Raw genomic sequence first — 19,043 nt, 5'->3', positions numbered from 1 at the left:
TTCTTTCAAAAACACAACCCCAGGCTATGATGGAGTATATACATTTTCCTTTTTTTATCATCATTTTATCTTTACATAAGAAAATATGCAAGCAAGCCTGTAAATTATACAGCTGCAGTGTAAATAATGTAGAAGTCCATTTTGCTATTTTGACATAACCTAAAATCTATGTTAGCCAGGCCTAAATATTATCTTGGAGACAAATCAGTAGAATTTAAAGCAGCGTTGAACACATCACGGAATGACCTGGTTTTCTGTGTCAACTCAACCAGAAGTCCCTGGCTCAAATTTTGTATATTGTATATGAAGAAAGATAAACACTTATGGTGATAAAAGCCAAAATATTAAATGTCACTAATTTATTTTTACTGAGTAATCCACTATTTTGTAGAGGAGGATTAAAATTTAAATTTAAAACAAGATTCATTTGTAGTTTCTATATGATTTGCTCTTCAGACATTCCTCTTTAAAGGAAAGTAGTATCTATATGCAAAGTGACCCACATTTGGTTTTTGACTACTGAAAGTGTGTACAATTTAACAATTTTCTCTTGAGGCCATACTTAAATTCCAATATTGCTTGAAACTTGCATGCAAACTTTGGAGAAGAAAACTTAAAAAAGTGCTTTTTCCATTTTGAACGGTCACCGTTGGCATGAAATGCGACAAAATTAGCTAAAGTCAACAGATTTTACTAATAGACCTACCAATCTCTGTGTAAAAATAATGTTGGTGCCGTCTTTCTGAAGTCACTTTTCCCCTCCAGTAATTTGGCTCCAAATCCCAAGCGAATATTGTCATTTTGACCCCCCTCTACAAAATAGTGGATTACTTGGTAAATATACACCTGTGACATTTACTATTTTGGCTCTCATCTCCATATAGGTTTAAATATTGACAAAATCAAAAGTTTGAGCCGGGGGAATTTCTGAGATTTGGTTGATTTGACATGGAATGACCCATTGTGTAATTGAATGAATGAATGAATGAATGATGCATTTATATAGCGCATATATTGTGTATTGCCGTACACCCAAAGCGCTTTACAATCATGTGGGGGTCTCTCCTCAACCACCACCAGTGTGCAGCATCCACTTGCATGAAGCGACGGCCGCCACAGTACAACGGCGCCAGTGCGCTCACCACACACCAGCTACAGGTGGAAAGGAGAGTGCGATAGAGCCAATCAAGTGGATGGGGATTACTAGGAGGCCATGATTGATAAGGGCCAGTGGAGGGAATTTGGCCAGGACACCGGGGTTACACCCCTACTCTTTACGAGAAGTGGCATGGGATTTTTAATGACCACAGAGAGTCAGGACCTCGGTTTAACGTCTCATCCGAAAGACGGTGCTAATTGTAAAGGGGTTAGTTGCCATTTAAGTGCAAAAGCTCCTCATGACTTTTAATGCTAAGCAGGATTTAAATAGCTATTTCATTGAGTTCAATCTTTACTAGCAGTTTGCATTTGAATGGCAAAAAAACCCATTTCAAAAGGAAAACAGGACAACATGTTAAACAGATTTCAGGTGTGCAACGCTGCCATCTGCTAAAATAAACAAGACACATCTGTAAGGGGTAAAAAAATTAACCACCTACACCATGTCTAGGTTCACAAAAACAAAAACATTTCACTGACCAACCCAACAAAACGGTCTAAACTATGGATTATAACCAAGTTTGCTGCCCAAAACAGCTAATAAACCTCAGCACACAATGAGACTTTTGAGGTCACTTCATTTGCAGAACACCTCTCACTATATTTGAAAAGCCCAAAAATGGTGAGAATGTCCATTGAGAGGGACCAGATTGTATTTTGGCCCAGATGCCTGAACTTCCCACAGCTCACGAGAGAAAAATAATGCTTGTGTATTTAATTATGAGGCCGCGAATACCAGGGTCACTGACTCATGGTCCCACACAGACGTCATGTCACCTGGAATTAGTCCAGAGCGCCGTGTTCGAATCACTGAGGATCGTTTTACACTGACATGCCTCACGAAGGGCTTGAAGGTTACACTCCAAATGAATGAGCGCCAGGTGATAAGCTAATGCAGCCAGAATCAAATTAAAAGGAGAACAACTGTCTGACTTTTGCAAATCAAAGCAGGCGTTTGAAGTGCGCTGTTTGAATCGGTTGGCGAGCCAGAGCGAAAGAGCCGAGGGTTGAGGAAGTCAAGAGACTGACACCCTTCTCCCCCGCATCGGTCACGTTACACAGCCCTCGACAGAGGAGAGAGAAGATTTTCATTAGTTCATAACCTGCTTCTGCGGCGCCTGTAAGAGGCCTCCCCATAAATCATCTTTCAGCCAGCAGAACTGCAATGTTCTCTTCAGAATGAACAAAAAAAAACACGTAAAAAGCAAAGTCATTATTATGCACGAAAGAAGATTATGTTAACAAAAGAAACCAATTATTCTCATGCAGAAAATATTATCTCGCTATTATCGTATTATCTACTATTACTATTACTGTAATTGTAGTGCTTGTGACAAAGTTTGCAACAAAGACCAGCTTGTGGAAAATCATTCTGGAACATTTAAGAGTATGAATGCCTCAATGCATTACTTTGAACGCAGAACACCTCTTTGAAAAGATGAAGTAGCATCTGAATGATAAGAAAATACATGCTGTCAAGAGTCCATTAATTGAACCTTTCTTTAAAAAGATGCTGGAGCATCTGAATTATACAACAACAACAAAAATATCAGAGTGTGCTGATGAAGAATCTCAAATTCTTCCAGTGTCCCAAGTCAACACTAGTGGGCTTGATGTGGAAAAACAAAGTTAGTGATCTCTAGGAAATGATCTGCACATTCCAATCAACCAAATCCTGAGTAATTATGTCCAGAGGATCCACAAAGGCAATGAAGACACATAGAAAAAAAGCTATAGGGGAAAAAAAAACATCCACATGTGAGCACAAAGACCCTTAAAGTTGTGTCTTTTTTATCTGTTCAACCTGAATAGGAAGTATTGTTTCGTACTGGATGTGGTTGTGTAGCATGCAGCAATTAGTGTCAGCCTCAGACAGATGCCACAATGAGCTCTTCTGAAGAAAAGCTGGCTGCTGCATGGAACTGCCAGGTTTGTGCCTTAAAAATGTAGTTTTTCGTATGCAAATACAATATCCTTGAGCAACTGTTGTACTTACCATATTCCTTGTAGCTACAGTATGCCCATAAAGTAGTTTGTAGACATTGGGAAGGACAAATTCTGCGTCTTCTAGACACATTTCATGCTGATTTATCTGGTTGTGTCTTTGATTTTCCACTATTGTGCCATGTTCTCAATGTGCTGCCACTTTGTTGCATGTGAATCTATTATTATGGCTTTGCAAGTTTTAAATTAGCATCCATTAAAAAACTCTCCAATCGTTTCACTGATTCTCAATGAAGTTTATAACTGTATCGAAGAGTCCAAGCAGTGGAATTAAATCCGTTTCATTTTGTTGATATAATTATACAAAGACTACAAAATTTTAAAGGATACTTTTGACCATTTCTGACCAGATTTCTATTGTTATAATATCAGTAGTATGTGTAAACAAAAAAACAAAATGCAAAGTTGCATCTGTAGTCTTAACAAAAGCCCTGGAGTTAGCAAAAAGCAAAACTTTTGACAGCTTTTGTTAAAACTACAAATTGATATCCCGCTTTTTTTTTTTCATGTCGTTCTAAACCCGTAAAAGCTTCGTTCATCTTCGGGAACAAAATTTAAGATATTTTGGATGAAAACCCAGAGGCTTGTGACTGTCCTTTTCACTGACAAGTAAATTACACTGTCAAGGCCCAGAAAAGTATGAAAGACATCGCCATCATCATCAGTGGCTCAACCGCAATTTTATGAAGCTACGAGAATACTTTTTGTATGCATAGAAAACAAAAATAATGACTTTATTCAACAATTCGTCTACTCCGCACCACACGGATACGCTGTTTTCATTCAAATCAAAGCGTAAATTAAAGGTGGGGTATGTATTTTTTTTTAAATGCAGGCCCAGTACCAAAACAAACTTGTAGCCAATCAGCAGTAAGGGAGCGTGTCTACTCATGATGCGGAGGAGAGAGCGCTCATCAGTGCACCGAGGTTGCTTTGTTTCTTCTCGATAGGTGAGTAACATTGGTTTTGCTTTGTTTCACAGAAATAATCATTGCCGTACGAATGTGTGGGGCGGAGCTATCAAACAGGGGCGAGACCCTTTTGGGGTAGGGGCGTGTTTGTTTTGGTGATTTCAAATGTCAACATTGGCTTCCAGAAATGACTTACTCCACCTTTAAATGTAGAAAACGTATCCGTGTAGTGCGGCTGACACAACAGCGTACGCAGTTTGCGTCCAGCGGATATTCTCCAAAATGACGCTACGGTGACACAGAGACAAATTGTTGAATAAAGTCGTTATTTTTGTTTTCTTTGCGTACAAAAACTATTCTCATAGCATCGTAAAATTAAGATTGAACCACTGATGACAGATGGACAATTTTAACGATGTCTTTCATACTTTTCTGGGCCTTGCCAGTGTTATTTACTTACCAGTGAATTGGACAGTCACAAGCCTCCCGGTTTTCATCCAAAATATCTTAAATTGTGTTCCGAAGACAAACAAAGCTTTCATGGGTTTGGAATGACATGGGGGTAAGCGATTGACAAAAATTTCATTTTGGGGTTGAGTAACCCTTTAAAAGCCTCGTCAGTTGTGAATTCCCCCTTTTATCATAAAAACATCAGCCTGAAACTTCAACAAAGCTGAAATTGGTGTTTTGTTTTTTTTTACCTTTCAGCATCGCTCGACCTGTGGAGCCAACAGTGAATCCGGGCAGGGAACTTCGGGCCCCGAGAGCAGCTGTGGCCTCCAGCAGGGCCCCGCTCAGATGAGCGGCAATGCTGGTTCTTGGAGGACAGACCCTGAATCTAATCCGCAACGGGGAGACCGGCGGCCATGACACAGCCTGGGCAAGCAGCTTTCTGGACGAGTGCAGGAGATAGACCTCAGGACTCAGGGTAGGATCAACATGGTCAACCTGTAAAAAGAGAGGCAATGGCAATTCACATCTGTTGAGGTTTTTGTCTTGTTAAACAGAGAGGTTGTTGAAACCAAGAGTATTTCAACTTTTTTCACAAGACAACATATGAATTAGATCTTTACATTGTTCCCCGTCTTTGAATTCTTGAAAATGGTGAATTCGTTATAATTCAAATTACAAACTTATCCATTGAACTTTTATTAACAAAAATCAGTCAAGTGTTGTACGAAGCCATGCACATGACATGCAGACAAAAATATATTAATTGTGGCCATGAATTAAGAATTTTTTCCTATGACTTAATTCATTCCCTTGCTTTATTAAATCATAGCAATGTTGCACAAATTCATTCCCTCATTTTGATTGAACTGCAACAAATTACTACAGTGTGGCCATGATTAACCATCGAGGCATCCTGACTAGCTGCATCACTGTGTGGTATGGCGCTTGCAACGCATCCTGCCGCAAGTCACTTCAGCGCATAGTGAGAGCAGCTGAGAAGATCGTTGGTGTCTCTCTCCCCTCCCTCCAGGACATCTACAGCACCCGTCTCACCCGCAAAGCCCTCCGCATTGCAGGCGATCCCACCCACCCGACACACAGCTTCTTCAGTCTGCTGCCATCAGGGAGGAGACTGCGGAGTCTCCAGGCGAGGACCAGCAGACTGAAGGACAGCTTCATACATCAGGCTGTCAGGAAGCTGAACTCCCTCCCGTCCTTGCCCCCCCTCCCCTCTTTCACCCCCATTTAACACAGCAACACACTAGGAACTCTGACTCTGTGACAACCCCCCCACCGACCAACAAACTGTGACCGGCACCTGTCACTTGTGCAGCATTGGCTGATCACTACCCATCCAACATTGACTGCAAATTACCTCTTCGGATAGTCTGACAAAAACTATCCGAACAGTCACTTCGACTTGTCACTTTAACAGACTGATAAGCTCTTCTTGCACTACACTCATAACAAAACAAAACATCTGCACAGTTTTGTTTTTGTTTTTTGTACATTCAACTGGTTTGCACTCCATCTATTCTGCCATGTGCCTTATGCACTTTATCTATCTCTCTTGTTTTTATTTTCTACAATATCCTCAGACTGATAAGCTCTTTTGCACTACAAATATATCTACACAGTGTTGTTTATTTAACTGGTTTTGCACTCTATCTGCCATGCGCCTTATGCCACTTTATCGATCTAATTATTTTTTTCTACAATATCCTCATTTGTATAATTGTTTAGTTGTATGTACATATGTTTAAACTGTATTTATCTGTATCTGAACGTGTTTAATGTTAACTGTATGCACCAAGGGTCTGAGAGTAATGCAATTTCAATTCTCTGTATGTATGTACTGTACATGTGGAAGAATTGACAATAAAGCTGACTTGACTTGACTAAACAAAAACAAGGTTAAGTCAAGTTTAAATCAAATGAGAGAACAAATTAAGTAATTATTATGTAGACAAATATTAAATTAAACATTTATATTAAACATGGAAATATTGCCAAATATTAGCATTTTTGCTCTTTATATCTTAATACACTTTAAATAAATGAGGACATAATGGGGTCCCTGGACGTTTGCGGAGGCCATCTGATTGAGAAACACTGGTCTAACTAAATAAGCCCAACTAGTGGCAGAACTAATCAACTGGCTGACTAGTCCATGCAACACCTAATAGACATGGAGGTTCCCATCGTCAATTCTCTAATAATCTCTGCCTTGGTGCCCTGCAGTGATTAAATCTTGGTGGAGACTTGGTGTTACGAGCACTTCCTCTGTCTGATTGCCTCTTCAAGATGAATCGCTTTTTGTATTCCCCAATTGTAAGTCGCTTTGGATAAAAGCGTCTGCCAAATGACTAAATGTAAATGTAAATCGCTTTCAATGTGAACAACCTAACCAACAGCCGGTTCCTTAATAATGATAACAACAGGAAGCCATAAGAGTTAAAAAAAGACCTCTCTTCCGAACAAGTAACTGCTTAATAATCAGCCCAGTAAGAGAAGAAATGGAGAACAATCCCAGGTCGTGCGATTAAACTTATCCTTATTGAGAAAGAGCACCGGTGCGGTGATTTTACTCCTATCTTTGACGTAGAGCACATCTTCTCTCTCTGCAGTGAGCAGCCATTATTTCACCATTACTGATCCCAGACTGCATTTCTGCCAGTTGATTCCAGGAAAGTCATTACAGCTGTTGTCTGTGCCCTTCCTCTGAAACCATTGACCCAGCTTCTTTGCCACCTCTCTCCCCAAACGGCGCTGGCTCTGATGAGAATTAAACCACTCTCATTGGATAAATGGATTCGGAGGCGATGCAACGTGACATAGGCTAATAGCAGGTGCTCTGAGCTAAAGCAAAGCGAAGCGAAGCACAGGACCTTGAAGACCTTTCACTTAGGTTATTTATAATGCAAGAACAAAATCAGCAAGAAGCATGTGTAAATAACAGTAAGGTGTTGTTTACAGTACTTTCAGATTTTTACTTGCCCTGATAACATTTTGCCTGTATACTCCAAAATGATTACATGATAAAAATGTAGAGAAAAAATTAGCATGCAAATTGCACAAAAATGGCAATAATAAATACATAAATAAAAATAGATTTTTCTTCCTCACATATAAAATAAACAAAAAAAAATTTAAATTTTTATTTAATGCCATTTTTTTTCTGACCCCTAGATGCCCTACATGCAGCAGATGCAATATTTCAAGGGGGAGATGAGTAGCGTCTCTAATTGGACACAGAGTGTTGCGCTCACCGCCGAGGATAAAGGAGCTTATTGCCACAGCAACCAGGATGAAAGATTCTTGACAGTGCTTAGCCAGTCAATTGCCCTGTTTCTCATTTCTCACTTCAAACAAAGAGAACACAACAAAAAAACTCAATCAAGATGAGGACTTATGTAATGAGGCAACTCTCCTTTGAAACTGTCAGGACCCGTGTTTATGAGGCTTTAATCAAGAAAAGAAAGCCTGCTCATCACATTATGCTTAAAAGGCAAAGGCAAACATTTTTGAGTTGCTGCCGACCAATTACGACACTTGATCTCTAAATATTTCATGTCACTTTGATTAGTCAATAAGTGAGTCAACATTATTTAGAGCCCAGCCCAGATAACCAATGGACTTACATAGTCATAGCACATTATCATAAATTATATAGTGTAATTTTTTTTCATTGCTTGACAGACTTTCGATTCTTTAACTGTATGTATATGAAGTGCTTTGTTGAATGCATCAACTGCACATCACTACATTTACAAACTTATGGTGAATCTCTATAGATGCAGGGTTTGCATTCATTTTCCATTCTTTAATGATCTGCCATAATTTATTCTTTACGTATTAATTGCATTACAAGCTGGATAATACTCCTATAATGGGCATGAAATAATACAGTACTAAGGCTGTTATCCACCACTGATTGATGTAGAAACTGTGCAAACACACAGGACTTCAAGTACTGCACCTGTAAAACTGGCCTCATTGTTTCCGAACGTTAAACTACAGCACTAAGCAAACCGTCTCTTTATCTGAAAAATGATTTTGCAGAATTGGCAGTCCTCAGAAGCCCCTCCCTGAGCCGCAGAGCTGTGGTCCTTTATAATTACTCTTTAATGGGATGGGTTTCCTGCTCTGCTCGTGATAAAAGCAAAATCTGCTTTTGTCAGATCTTAAACTGGACCTTAGGGACTAAAATCTGCACGTTCACCAGCCGCCTGAAGTCTGACACTCATTCTCAACGCAAAAGCTGCTGCCACGCTCTTAAAAATAAAGGTTTCAAAAGAGGGTTTTCACAGCGATGACACAGAACCACTATTTTTGGTTCCTTAAAGAACCTTTCAGTGAACAGTTTGTAAAATAATTAGTTTATGAAGGTAAATTTAAGACTTTTTATAAAAACAAATAGCTTATGGGTTGAATAGCTTTGACCCTAAACACTAAAATATGGTAATAACTTTTACTGTACTTTCTAATCTCACTGAGAAAAAAAAAAAAAAGTTCTTCCCAAGTAACTTTGACTTGTTTCCAGTGCAAAAGATTCTTAAATCAAGATACATTTACCTGAGAAGCAACATGACATAAGTTTTGTTTTCTGAGAAATGTATCTAAATTAATGAGTTTATGATTAAAACAAGAACAAATATCTGCTAATGGACTCAGAAATCTACTTAATTCAAAGGGAAACCAGGTTTTCACAGCCCAGATATTTGTTCATGCTTTAAGCATAATCTCAGTTTTATTCCGTTCAGTTTCAAACTTCATATCTTCATTTTGCCTCTCAAGTAATTGTATCCTCCTGACTTAAGGATGTTTAGATATTTGAACAGAAAAACAAGACAAAAAATACTGAGGAAGATATATATTTGTTCAAAGTGCTTACAACAATTATGCCATGACTTTATGAATTTAAGACCCTGAAACCCTGTACTTAGTGTGGAGAGTGTACTTTTTTTCACTTTAAAAAACCTTTTGTCCAATGAAAATGTCCTTTATGAAACCACAGATATCAAATAAAGAACCAATCTTTTTAAGTGTGATGGTTGTTGATCTGAGTGGTTACTAGAGCATTTCTAGATGGTTGCTCGCTGCTTCATGTTAAAACTGTCAGCTTAGGAAAGTAATAACCTGGCATGCTTCAGAACGTGTGTGGCTCTAGACATACTGACATTAATGCTCAACCGTTGACTCTCTCTCACTGGCATGTCCCCATCTGACCACAGCGCTAGCAGGTGTGTGAGTCACCTCTAATTGCCCTGTGAAGATGGAGGTGGTGACAGTCTCTGGGCAGTACTTCGCTTTTCGTTTTTTGGTAACATTTTCATAACATGTAATATAACACTGGTTTCAAACAAACCATCAATGTGTCAAATTCAGTTGTATTATTATCATGTTAACCAGGACCTAAATGAAATCACTTCAGTGTCTGATGTCATTATGTCATGATTATCTAAATCGGATTCCACTGGGAAAAAAAACATTCATTACACAGGCCATGAGAATCCCGTTGGCTCAGTTTGGGCCTCTTGGTTCTCAGTCTGTCAAAGCTTCATCGTTGACCCTGTGTTGTTCTGGGCTCTCTATAGCCACTAATCCAGCAGGTGCTTTGTAGAGAGAGTCACTGCTTGATGGTCCAGCACAAGGGCTGAAACTCTAGCTGGGAGGGTCAGTGTCTCTCAGTCCGGCTCTGAGGCCGCAGACACGCAGGAACGGCCGGAATACCTTGAGAATGACTGACACACAGCAGCTGAGTACAGTACTCCGCATGTCCAGTCCCTGCTGGTTTCAAACGCAAACCAAACTGAAGGGTGCGCATATTTTTTGTCATATTTTAAATACGTATAACTTGCTCAGCTGGGAAAACATCAAGTTTGAAAATGTTTGTTTATAAGATTATGCATGGTTTAGCTCCTCCTAGAGGTGTAGCTAAAGCTGATTGCATAATTCCACATAAAAAACTTTGTTTGGTCAAGCTCTTTTTTTCATTCAGAGCATCACATCAGTGGAATACAATACCACAATCAATTAGAGAATATACTGTATATCATTTAACTCATTTAAGCATAATTTTAAGAAATTACTTCTTCATAATCAACAATTGAACATTAATGTTGTTTATCGATCTTGATAGATTTTTAGATTTACCTTTTATTATCTATTTATTTTATTGTCATGTTGTATAATCTGTTGTTTAATTTTATTTTAGAGAGTTGTTTATATTTTTGGTTGCATTTCGTTGGTATTGTTCTTCTATTTTGTTTCGTTTCTTTCTCTAGTGTTTAGGCCTAATAACATCTGGGAAAGGGATTACCAATGAAAACTAGCCTTCGGGCTAATTTGGGTACATTTACATTCATGATTGAATGTTTATTAATGCACACTGTCCCTTTTTGTGAAATAAATAACTAGAAAGTGAAACAAAACACCACAAAAACAAACAAAACAAAATGACAGCAAAACAGAAAATGAAAACAAAAACAAGAAAACAAAACAACAAACAAAAGTGAACACACACAAAAACAAGACAAAGTAAAACAAAACACTACAAAACAACAAAAAATGAAAAACAAAAACAGAAAAGACATCAAAACACAAAATGACAACACAAACAAAAAGTACAATTAAATGCCACAATAACAACAAAATAGAAAAACAAAACTACGTAGAGATACATGCAAGTAATGGCAGAATTTGAATTTTCAGATGAACTATCCCTTTAAGCAATGTCTTTAATAAAGGGCTACAAACATTTAAGCACAAGATGCTGTCTCCTTTCACCCCATCTAAAATCTAATTCAGCTGACTGAACATTTCATTTGCATGATAAAGCAGAATTTGCACGTTAATCAAGCCCTCTTTTCATTTGTTCTCTTCCCACTCTGTAAAAAGTCCCTGACAACAGTGACACAGCCTACCTGACACACATCTAAACAGTGTATTTACTCCGCAGCCCGTCATATCCCGTATCTCGCCTTAACTGTAATGCAGCGCATTAATCTACCACTAATGCAGCCCAAACTGTCAGCGTTGCTATTGACTGGATGTGGGCTTGATTTATTCACCCAAAGCTGCCCTTGGGCATAATGACTCAGCACGGATCCTCAGAGTCGATACGGGGTGACCTGAGGATCCTTCTAGCACACTGAGAGCAAGGTCTCATGTGACCCAATCGCTGCAGCTGTTACAGACAGGCTAGGTGAAGAGGGTCAGCTGGAGTGAGTTTGTAGAATTTTGAAGTGGCAAGCAGGGTGGTCTAGGGTTACAGTGAAGAGGAGCCAAATCGGGACCAGTGTGTATGTGAGATATGTACAGGTACATCTCAAAAAATTACAATATCATGAAAAAGTTCATTTTTTCTTGTAACTTATTTCAAAAACTGAAACTTTCATATATTTTAGATTCATTACAAGTAAAACATTTCTAAAGTTTTTGTTTTAATTTTGATGATTAGAGCTTACAGCTCATGAAAGTCAAAAATCAGTATCTCAAAATATTAGAATATTTATATTTGAGTTTCAATTAATGACCATCCCTACAGTATAAATTACGTATCTCGTTCTTTGAAACCACAATAATGGGGAAGACTGCTGACTTGGCAATGATCCAGAAGACGATCATTGACGCCCTCCACAAAGAGGGTAAGTCACAGAGGGTCATTACTGAAAGGTGTAGCTGTTTACAGAGTGCTGTATCAAAGCAAATTAAATGCAAAGTTGACTGGAAGGAAGAATTTGGGTAGGAAAAGGTGCACAAGCAACAGGGATGACCGCAAGCTTGAGAATACCCTCAAGCAAAGCTGATTCAAACACTTGGGAGAGCTTCACAAGGAGTGAACTGAAGCTGGAGTCAGTGCATCAAGAGTCACCACGCTCAGATGTCTTCAGGAAAAGGGCTACCAAGCCACTTCTGAACCAAGACAACGTCAGAAGCGTCTTACATGGGCTGTGGAGAAAAAGAACTGGACTATTGCTCAGTGGTCCAAAGTCTTCTTTTCAGATGAAAGTAAATTTTGCATTTCATTTGGAAATCGAGGTCGCAGAGTCTGGAGGAAGAGTGAAGAGGCACAGAATCCATGTTGCTTGAAGTCCAGTGTGAAGTGTCCACAGTCAGTGATGATTTGGGCTGCCATGTCATCTGCTGGTGTTGGTCCACTGTGCTTTCTGAAGTCCACAGTCAACGCAGCCATCTACCAGGAAATTTTAGACCACTTCATGCTTCCTTCTGCTGACAAGCTTTATGGAGATGCTGATTTCATTTTCCAGCAGGACTTGGCACCTGCCCACACTGCCAAAGGTACCAAAAGCTGGTTCAATAACCATGGTGTTACTGTGCTTGATTGGCCAGCAAACTCGCCTGACCTGAACCCATAGAGAATCTATGGTATTGTCAAGAGGAAGATGAGAGACACCAGACCCAACAAGACTGCTATCAAAGCAACCTGGTCTTCCAATACACCTGAGCAGTGCCACAGGCTGATTGCCTCCATGCCACGCCACATTGATGCAGTAATTCATGCAAAAGGAGACCCAACCAAGTATTGAGTGCCTAGAAATGAACATACTTTTCAGAAGCCTGACATTTGTTTAAAATATCCTTTTTTTATTGATCTTATGTAATATTATAATTTTCTGAGACACTGAATTTTGGGTTTTCATTATCTGTAAGCCATAATCATAACAATTTCAAGAAATAAAGGCTTGAAATATTTCACTCTATGTGTAATGAATCTATATAATACATGGGTTTCACTTTCTGAAATAAGTGACAAAAAATATTGACCTTTTTCATGATATTCTAATTTTTTGAGATGTACCTCTATGTATCTGTTGGGAGATATGACTCGCACGTATGGATTTTTTAATTGACGATGTTGATACTGTTATTTAAGACTATTTGTGTATCTCTCAATTGGGTTGGCCTATGCAGGATTTTCCATTTACAACACAACTGTATTCAAAAAAACAACAACAAAAAAAATGTATTTTTATGCCATAGAAACATTATAGCTAATTATAATAGGGGGGAAAAGGGAAATAGTGATTTTTTTTTTTTTACTGATAAGTTAAAGCAGAATTCTTTCTAACAAAGAAAGAAAAAGGAAGAAAAATGACAAGTGTAAAAAAAAAAAACTTTAAAAAAAAGTATTTTTTAGAAATAATTTTTATGGGACTTTGCTTTATAAATAAACAAACCAGAAGCAATAAATAAATAAATAATTCGAACACAAAGATCAAATATAGGTTTGTTACAAGAGCATTAAGGCTTCAACATACTTCAAGCTAAATTGAAGAACAAACTGGTGTGACGTCATTTCATACAAAATCGGGCCAAAACACGATTTTCATTTGTTCATACCGTTCATTTGGAGTAATTCGAATTAAAATCTAAAGCAACATAGTTTTCTCATGTTTACTATTGTAAAGCTGCTTGCTTTAAAGCAATCTATTGCATAAAGCACTATAAAGAAACATTATTTGACCTGACTGGAGTGTCAAATTGCAGAGTTGGTGCAAACATATCTACATCGCTAGAATCAGATGCTTTCTTAACTGCTCTTTTCTCTCCTCTGAAATGTTTGTTGTGTTTATATTGTTATTGAGAAAACATGCAGCACATATTCACATTTTCATCTAAATGCTGCTCTCGGCAGCGTGGATGGCGCAGGGATGTTTGCTAACAGTTTTTTTTTACTTTTTCTACCCTTGCGCGAAGAATGAATATTATCCTAAACTAATGTGACATTGTTTGAAAGGTGAACTTGTGAACTTGCCAATAAATCCCAGTTATTGTGTTTAAGCTAAAGCCTCACAGTCGCCCCCACTTTCACGGTGTTAAAAGCAGACTATACAGCAGCCATGTTCCTGAGGGACATACAAATAACTTCCTCATTGCATTAATCAAACATGACACATATTCTGCCAAGAACAATCATGTGTTGAGGTTAGAGTTGTGCCAGCAACTATTTGATAAGGTTTCCACAAGAACAAGCCACAATATGGAGAACTTCACAGGACTTATAATCATTACTTTCCAAAAGAATGAAAATGAGAACATAAGAACTCAGACCTGAGACAGTCATTCAGGTCTGTTAAACTGTTCTTACCTTGCAAAAAACTGATTATGTTGATCCTTTTTTATTGTTTGGAAGACTGAAAGAGATTTTAAAAGCAGGACTGACCAGAAAACAAACAGCTTTTCCTTTCTTCATCATGACAGGCCTTTCATCTAGGCAGAGAGCCATCCCAAATCTCGTCCTGATCTGAAGTCTTATATGACCCCCCCGCCTCCCTCTCACTGGATGGATGTCTGGCCTTCTTCAGAACTGACTAAATATTTTGCGTCCATGCCAGCGTTGTCCTCTTTTCCAGACAATGCTGGCTTCAGCCAATCACACATCAATTAATTCTGTTAGGATAGCCTGAAACACAAATATCTTTGCTGATACGAATTTTCTTATCGTGAGAGAAGCAATGTTACGTAAAGTAGTTTCTGCATAAGGACCACGCCATTTATCAAGCACTCTACAGTGGAAAAATTATTCCTGCTATTCAGTATCCTATCCTAACCCAGCCTCAGAAAGCATGAAGAGAAGTGTATGCATGGAATGTTTAGGAAAATCACTTATGGAAACATGACTGGAGCGATACGAGTTCGAGAGTTTGTGGTAGGGTTCCAGTTTTAGCGTTTTCTGCTGCCGTAAACGTGACTGTTTATGGTTCAGTCTCATTCACGTAATTCCAGCTGTCAAATGTAACGATTCTGTCCGTGCGTTGCGCACCTGGCAGGAGCAACTACATGCAACAAAGGAGGAACCTATGTCCAGTGGCGGAGCTAGAATTTTATACATGGGGTGGCCAAGGCTAATTCAGGGAGTCCATGGACCATGACAGAAAATCAGTGTATAACTCCAACCTGGCATAAAAAAGCATGAATAAATCCTACAATTGCCGAGTACTTCACATTAGTTATACATTCCTATCGTAACTTCAAATGTTAGTCTATTGAAACTTAGAGGTTTCTCTTATCACCTCATTAACCAGTGGCTGGAGCAGCCTGGAGTGAGAGTTAAGTAAGGAATAATTGACGACGCGAAGCGGAGTGGCCGTTACACCTCGGGTGTGCATTATTTTTCTAATAATTCAACAGTCCGGAGTCAATTATTCCGCTTATACTACGGTTGCCACACCTCAAGACATCGATCAGATTATATATTTCAAGGGATTCGTCCGGTTTTTCTACTTAAATCGCTATTGTGAGTAGGATTATTTCTTCCGCATCTCATCCAACGACTCTTTTGCTAGTTCCAAAACGTCATTTTAAAGCTGGCAATGGAGGCTTGAGCCGTTGATAGCAGACTAATGCAGTTAATAATGAAGTTATTAGAAAGAGAGCGAGAGAGACAGAGACACAGAGAAAGAGAAACAGAGAGAGAGAGAGAGAGAGAGAGAGAGAGAGAGAGAGCTTGTATGAATTAGGCTACCTCTGTGTGTCCCTCAACAGTGTTCTGAAGCACCGTCTCTAAACTGTAAGTCTGCTTTAAGATGCAGCGCTGTTATTACCTCGCTAGTGAGAAATGTCATGTGTAGCCTTTAAGTTGCTACACTAGGCTAACTGATAAAATCGTCAGGGCAGCGCTGACAACGATGCGAAGTGATATGGAACTGTAATGCGGTCAAGAAAGCTGCCTGGAACTACGTTCGCCGTGCGTTTCCCTGAAAATAATTGCACACCTCAGAACGTTCGTCAGCCAATCAGATTCAAGCATTCAACGGCCCCGTAGTATAATCATGAATAATTAACAAGCCTGTGATTAACACTACCAGTCAAAAGTTTTAGAATAGTAAGATTTTTTATGTTTTTAATTCTCTTCTGCTCACCAAGCCTGCATTTATTTGATCCAAAATACAGCAAAAGCAGGAATATTGTGAAAACTGCTTTCTATTGGAATATATTTCAAAATGTAATTTATTCCTGTGATTTCAAAGCTGAATTTGTAGCTCGAAAAACATTTATTATTATTATGATGATTATAATTACTTTTATTATTTTTGTTGAATATAGTCGAGTAGAATTTTTTTCAGGTTTCTTTGATGAATAGAAAGTTCAGAAGAACTTGCATTAAGAGCCGGGGGTGAAAACTTTTGAACAGAATGAAGATGTCCAAATTTTTCTTATTTTGTAGAAATATATATTTTTTTCCATTTAGTTCTGCCCTTCGGAAGCAACAGAAGCTACTTGCATGTTTCCTGGAAGACAAATGAAGTACAATTTACCTTGATCTTCAAATTCAAAAAGTTTTCACCCCCTGGCTCTTAATGCATCGTGTTTCCTTCAGGAGCATCAGTGAATGTTTGAACCTTTTTTTAATAGTTGTGTTTGAGTCCCTCAATCATCTTCGGTGTGAAAAGGTGGATCTCAAAATCATACAGTCACTGCTGGAAAGGGTTCAAATATGCAAAAGATGCTGGAAAACTGAAGATTCTGCAGGACCTGGAGGATTTTTCTGAAGAACAGTGCTCAGTTTAACTGTTCAGAACAAACAAGGGACTCATGAACAACCATCACAAAACAAAAAAACAGTCGTAGATCATCCAGGTAACCACACACAGTATTAAGAACCAAGGGTTCCCAAACTTTTGAATGTGGTTATTTTAATAATTTCAGCTATTTTTTTGTCTTGTGGACTAAATGTAAACATCTTTTATTGAAAATATCTTACTCCGGACAGTACTAAATAAAAAATAACATGCATTTTGTATGATCTCTTATTTTGTTAAAATTATTCACATTTTCACAGATTCTGCAAGGGGTTCCCAAACTTTTGCACGCCACTGTACACTTAGGATGGTTGAGTAAACCATGGGGTAATTTTCATCTTTGGGTGAACAATCCCTTTTATTAACAGGGTTGAATGGTTGAGCGTGATGAATATAATCAACAAATATTGAAGAAAATGAAATGTGATTGTTTGATTGTCGTTTAAAGAAAGTTTCCAATTATTTCACTTTATAATTTCAAGAAATGTGGTAATAGACTGCAAAAAATGTGCAACAAATATTTTTTTTGTAGAAACTAAGTAATTTGAGAGCATCTGCCAAACCAATAATTGTAAATGTATCAATTATACCACATCTTTTTGATTGTTGCAATGATTTTGTTACAGACAAGAAGGTCAACATGAAATTTAAAACTAACTACTTTTCATTTTACTGTAATTTTATGATAGACAATAGTTTAATCAAACATTGATAATATGGCTCAATGAAAAACATTAGATTTACACTTGAGAATGAGAATGTTAAGATTTATTGACGTAAGCAATGAAAAACGGGATCTTCAGTTCTTAACCTCCGATAAGGAACGCTGGGAATAGACCGTCCATCACTTCCCCGCTGTTGCCATACTGAGAAACAAAGCCCATCGTGCTAGAGCTGCTTACGTCTGACACCCATAAGACCCCCAAAAAAATGCTTCGTTATTGTCAGACACATACAGAGACCGTAAAAGGCTCCACCACTGAGTGACAATAGAGAGGCCAGTTCCCACAATTCAACTGAACCACAGGGGGACCCTAAATCTGTTCAGCAAACGGCACACTAAACAATGATTGCTGATAGTCTCCCTCACTCAGAGCTCAGCGGGAACCTATTCAAATCTCAAGACTCAACTAAATGGAGATGATGTCTAAAGTGAAAATCTTGCAAATTTGTTAACTGATTCATATTCAGCCTACGGTTAATAATAAACTCTGGCTGACAGAAATAAACAGACATTAGAAGTTACATTCTCCAACTAAATATGCAAAGTTTAACACTTAGTATCAAGCAGAAATGACTAAAAAACCTTTAGGTTACTCACTGAACTCCTTGCAAATCCACCTCAGAACCTTCGATTGATCCCTGGGCCCCTAAAAACGAAGTCCACCGCAGCTTTTCTTGTGTAAGAGTCACATGCGAGATTTAGTGTGGATGTGGCCACTGGGGCTGCTGTAAGCCTGGAGGCAGGTTCAGGCTGTTAAGGAGCATTCAATGACCCTGATGTCTTAGGAGGACTTGGTGCTGTTCTGGCAAACGGCAGAGAGAGGTGGGGCCCGAGCGCTTCATAATCTCCTGTTGAATTTCACATAGGGACGTCTCAACAAACCCCAGGATGCCCTCTCCGATCACTTATCTCAATTCCCTGGCTTATGAATGTGTGTGTTTGGCTGTGCGCTTGCAGCACGTGTACGCAAAGTCTGCACATGAGGCAAACGCTAGAAGAGAGAGCCAGAGATCAGACACTATTTGTACTGTATGTTTATACTCCAGCTAAAAAGGCAGTGCAAAAGTCCATTTCGGGTTCTGTTGAGACTGACTTTCAAGGGATAGTTAACCCTAAAATGACAATTCTGCTTTCATTTATGAACCCTATTTGAAATGTGTTTGCCTTGTAACATACTCTGCATTTTGTACTCCATATTCTTGCACATTTCTGTACATTCGACAACTGAAATGCCTTTTTTTCTCA

General features: G+C 38.6%; 1 protein-coding gene across 2 annotated transcripts in view; it reads right to left on the bottom strand.

Moving 5' to 3' along the window:
- The window catches only part of LOC306857802 (1-phosphatidylinositol 4,5-bisphosphate phosphodiesterase epsilon-1-like), an 88,666-nt gene that overhangs the window by 39,939 nt on the left and 29,684 nt on the right, over positions 1 to 19,043 (bottom strand). For both annotated transcript variants that reach the window (XM_079397966.1, XM_079397967.1), the window contains exon 3: positions 4,775 to 5,021. In XM_079397966.1, coding sequence (XP_079254092.1) covers positions 4,775 to 5,021 — 247 coding nt within the window. The remainder of the gene's footprint in view (positions 1 to 4,774; positions 5,022 to 19,043) is intronic.

This window comes from Barbus barbus (assembly GCF_936440315.1).
Source record: "Barbus barbus genome assembly, chromosome: 38".
NCBI classification, from domain to species: Eukaryota; Metazoa; Chordata; class Actinopteri; order Cypriniformes; family Cyprinidae; genus Barbus; species Barbus barbus.
Note: the sequence above shows the minus strand (reverse complement) of the source record. Positions and strands in the feature narration are given on the sequence as shown.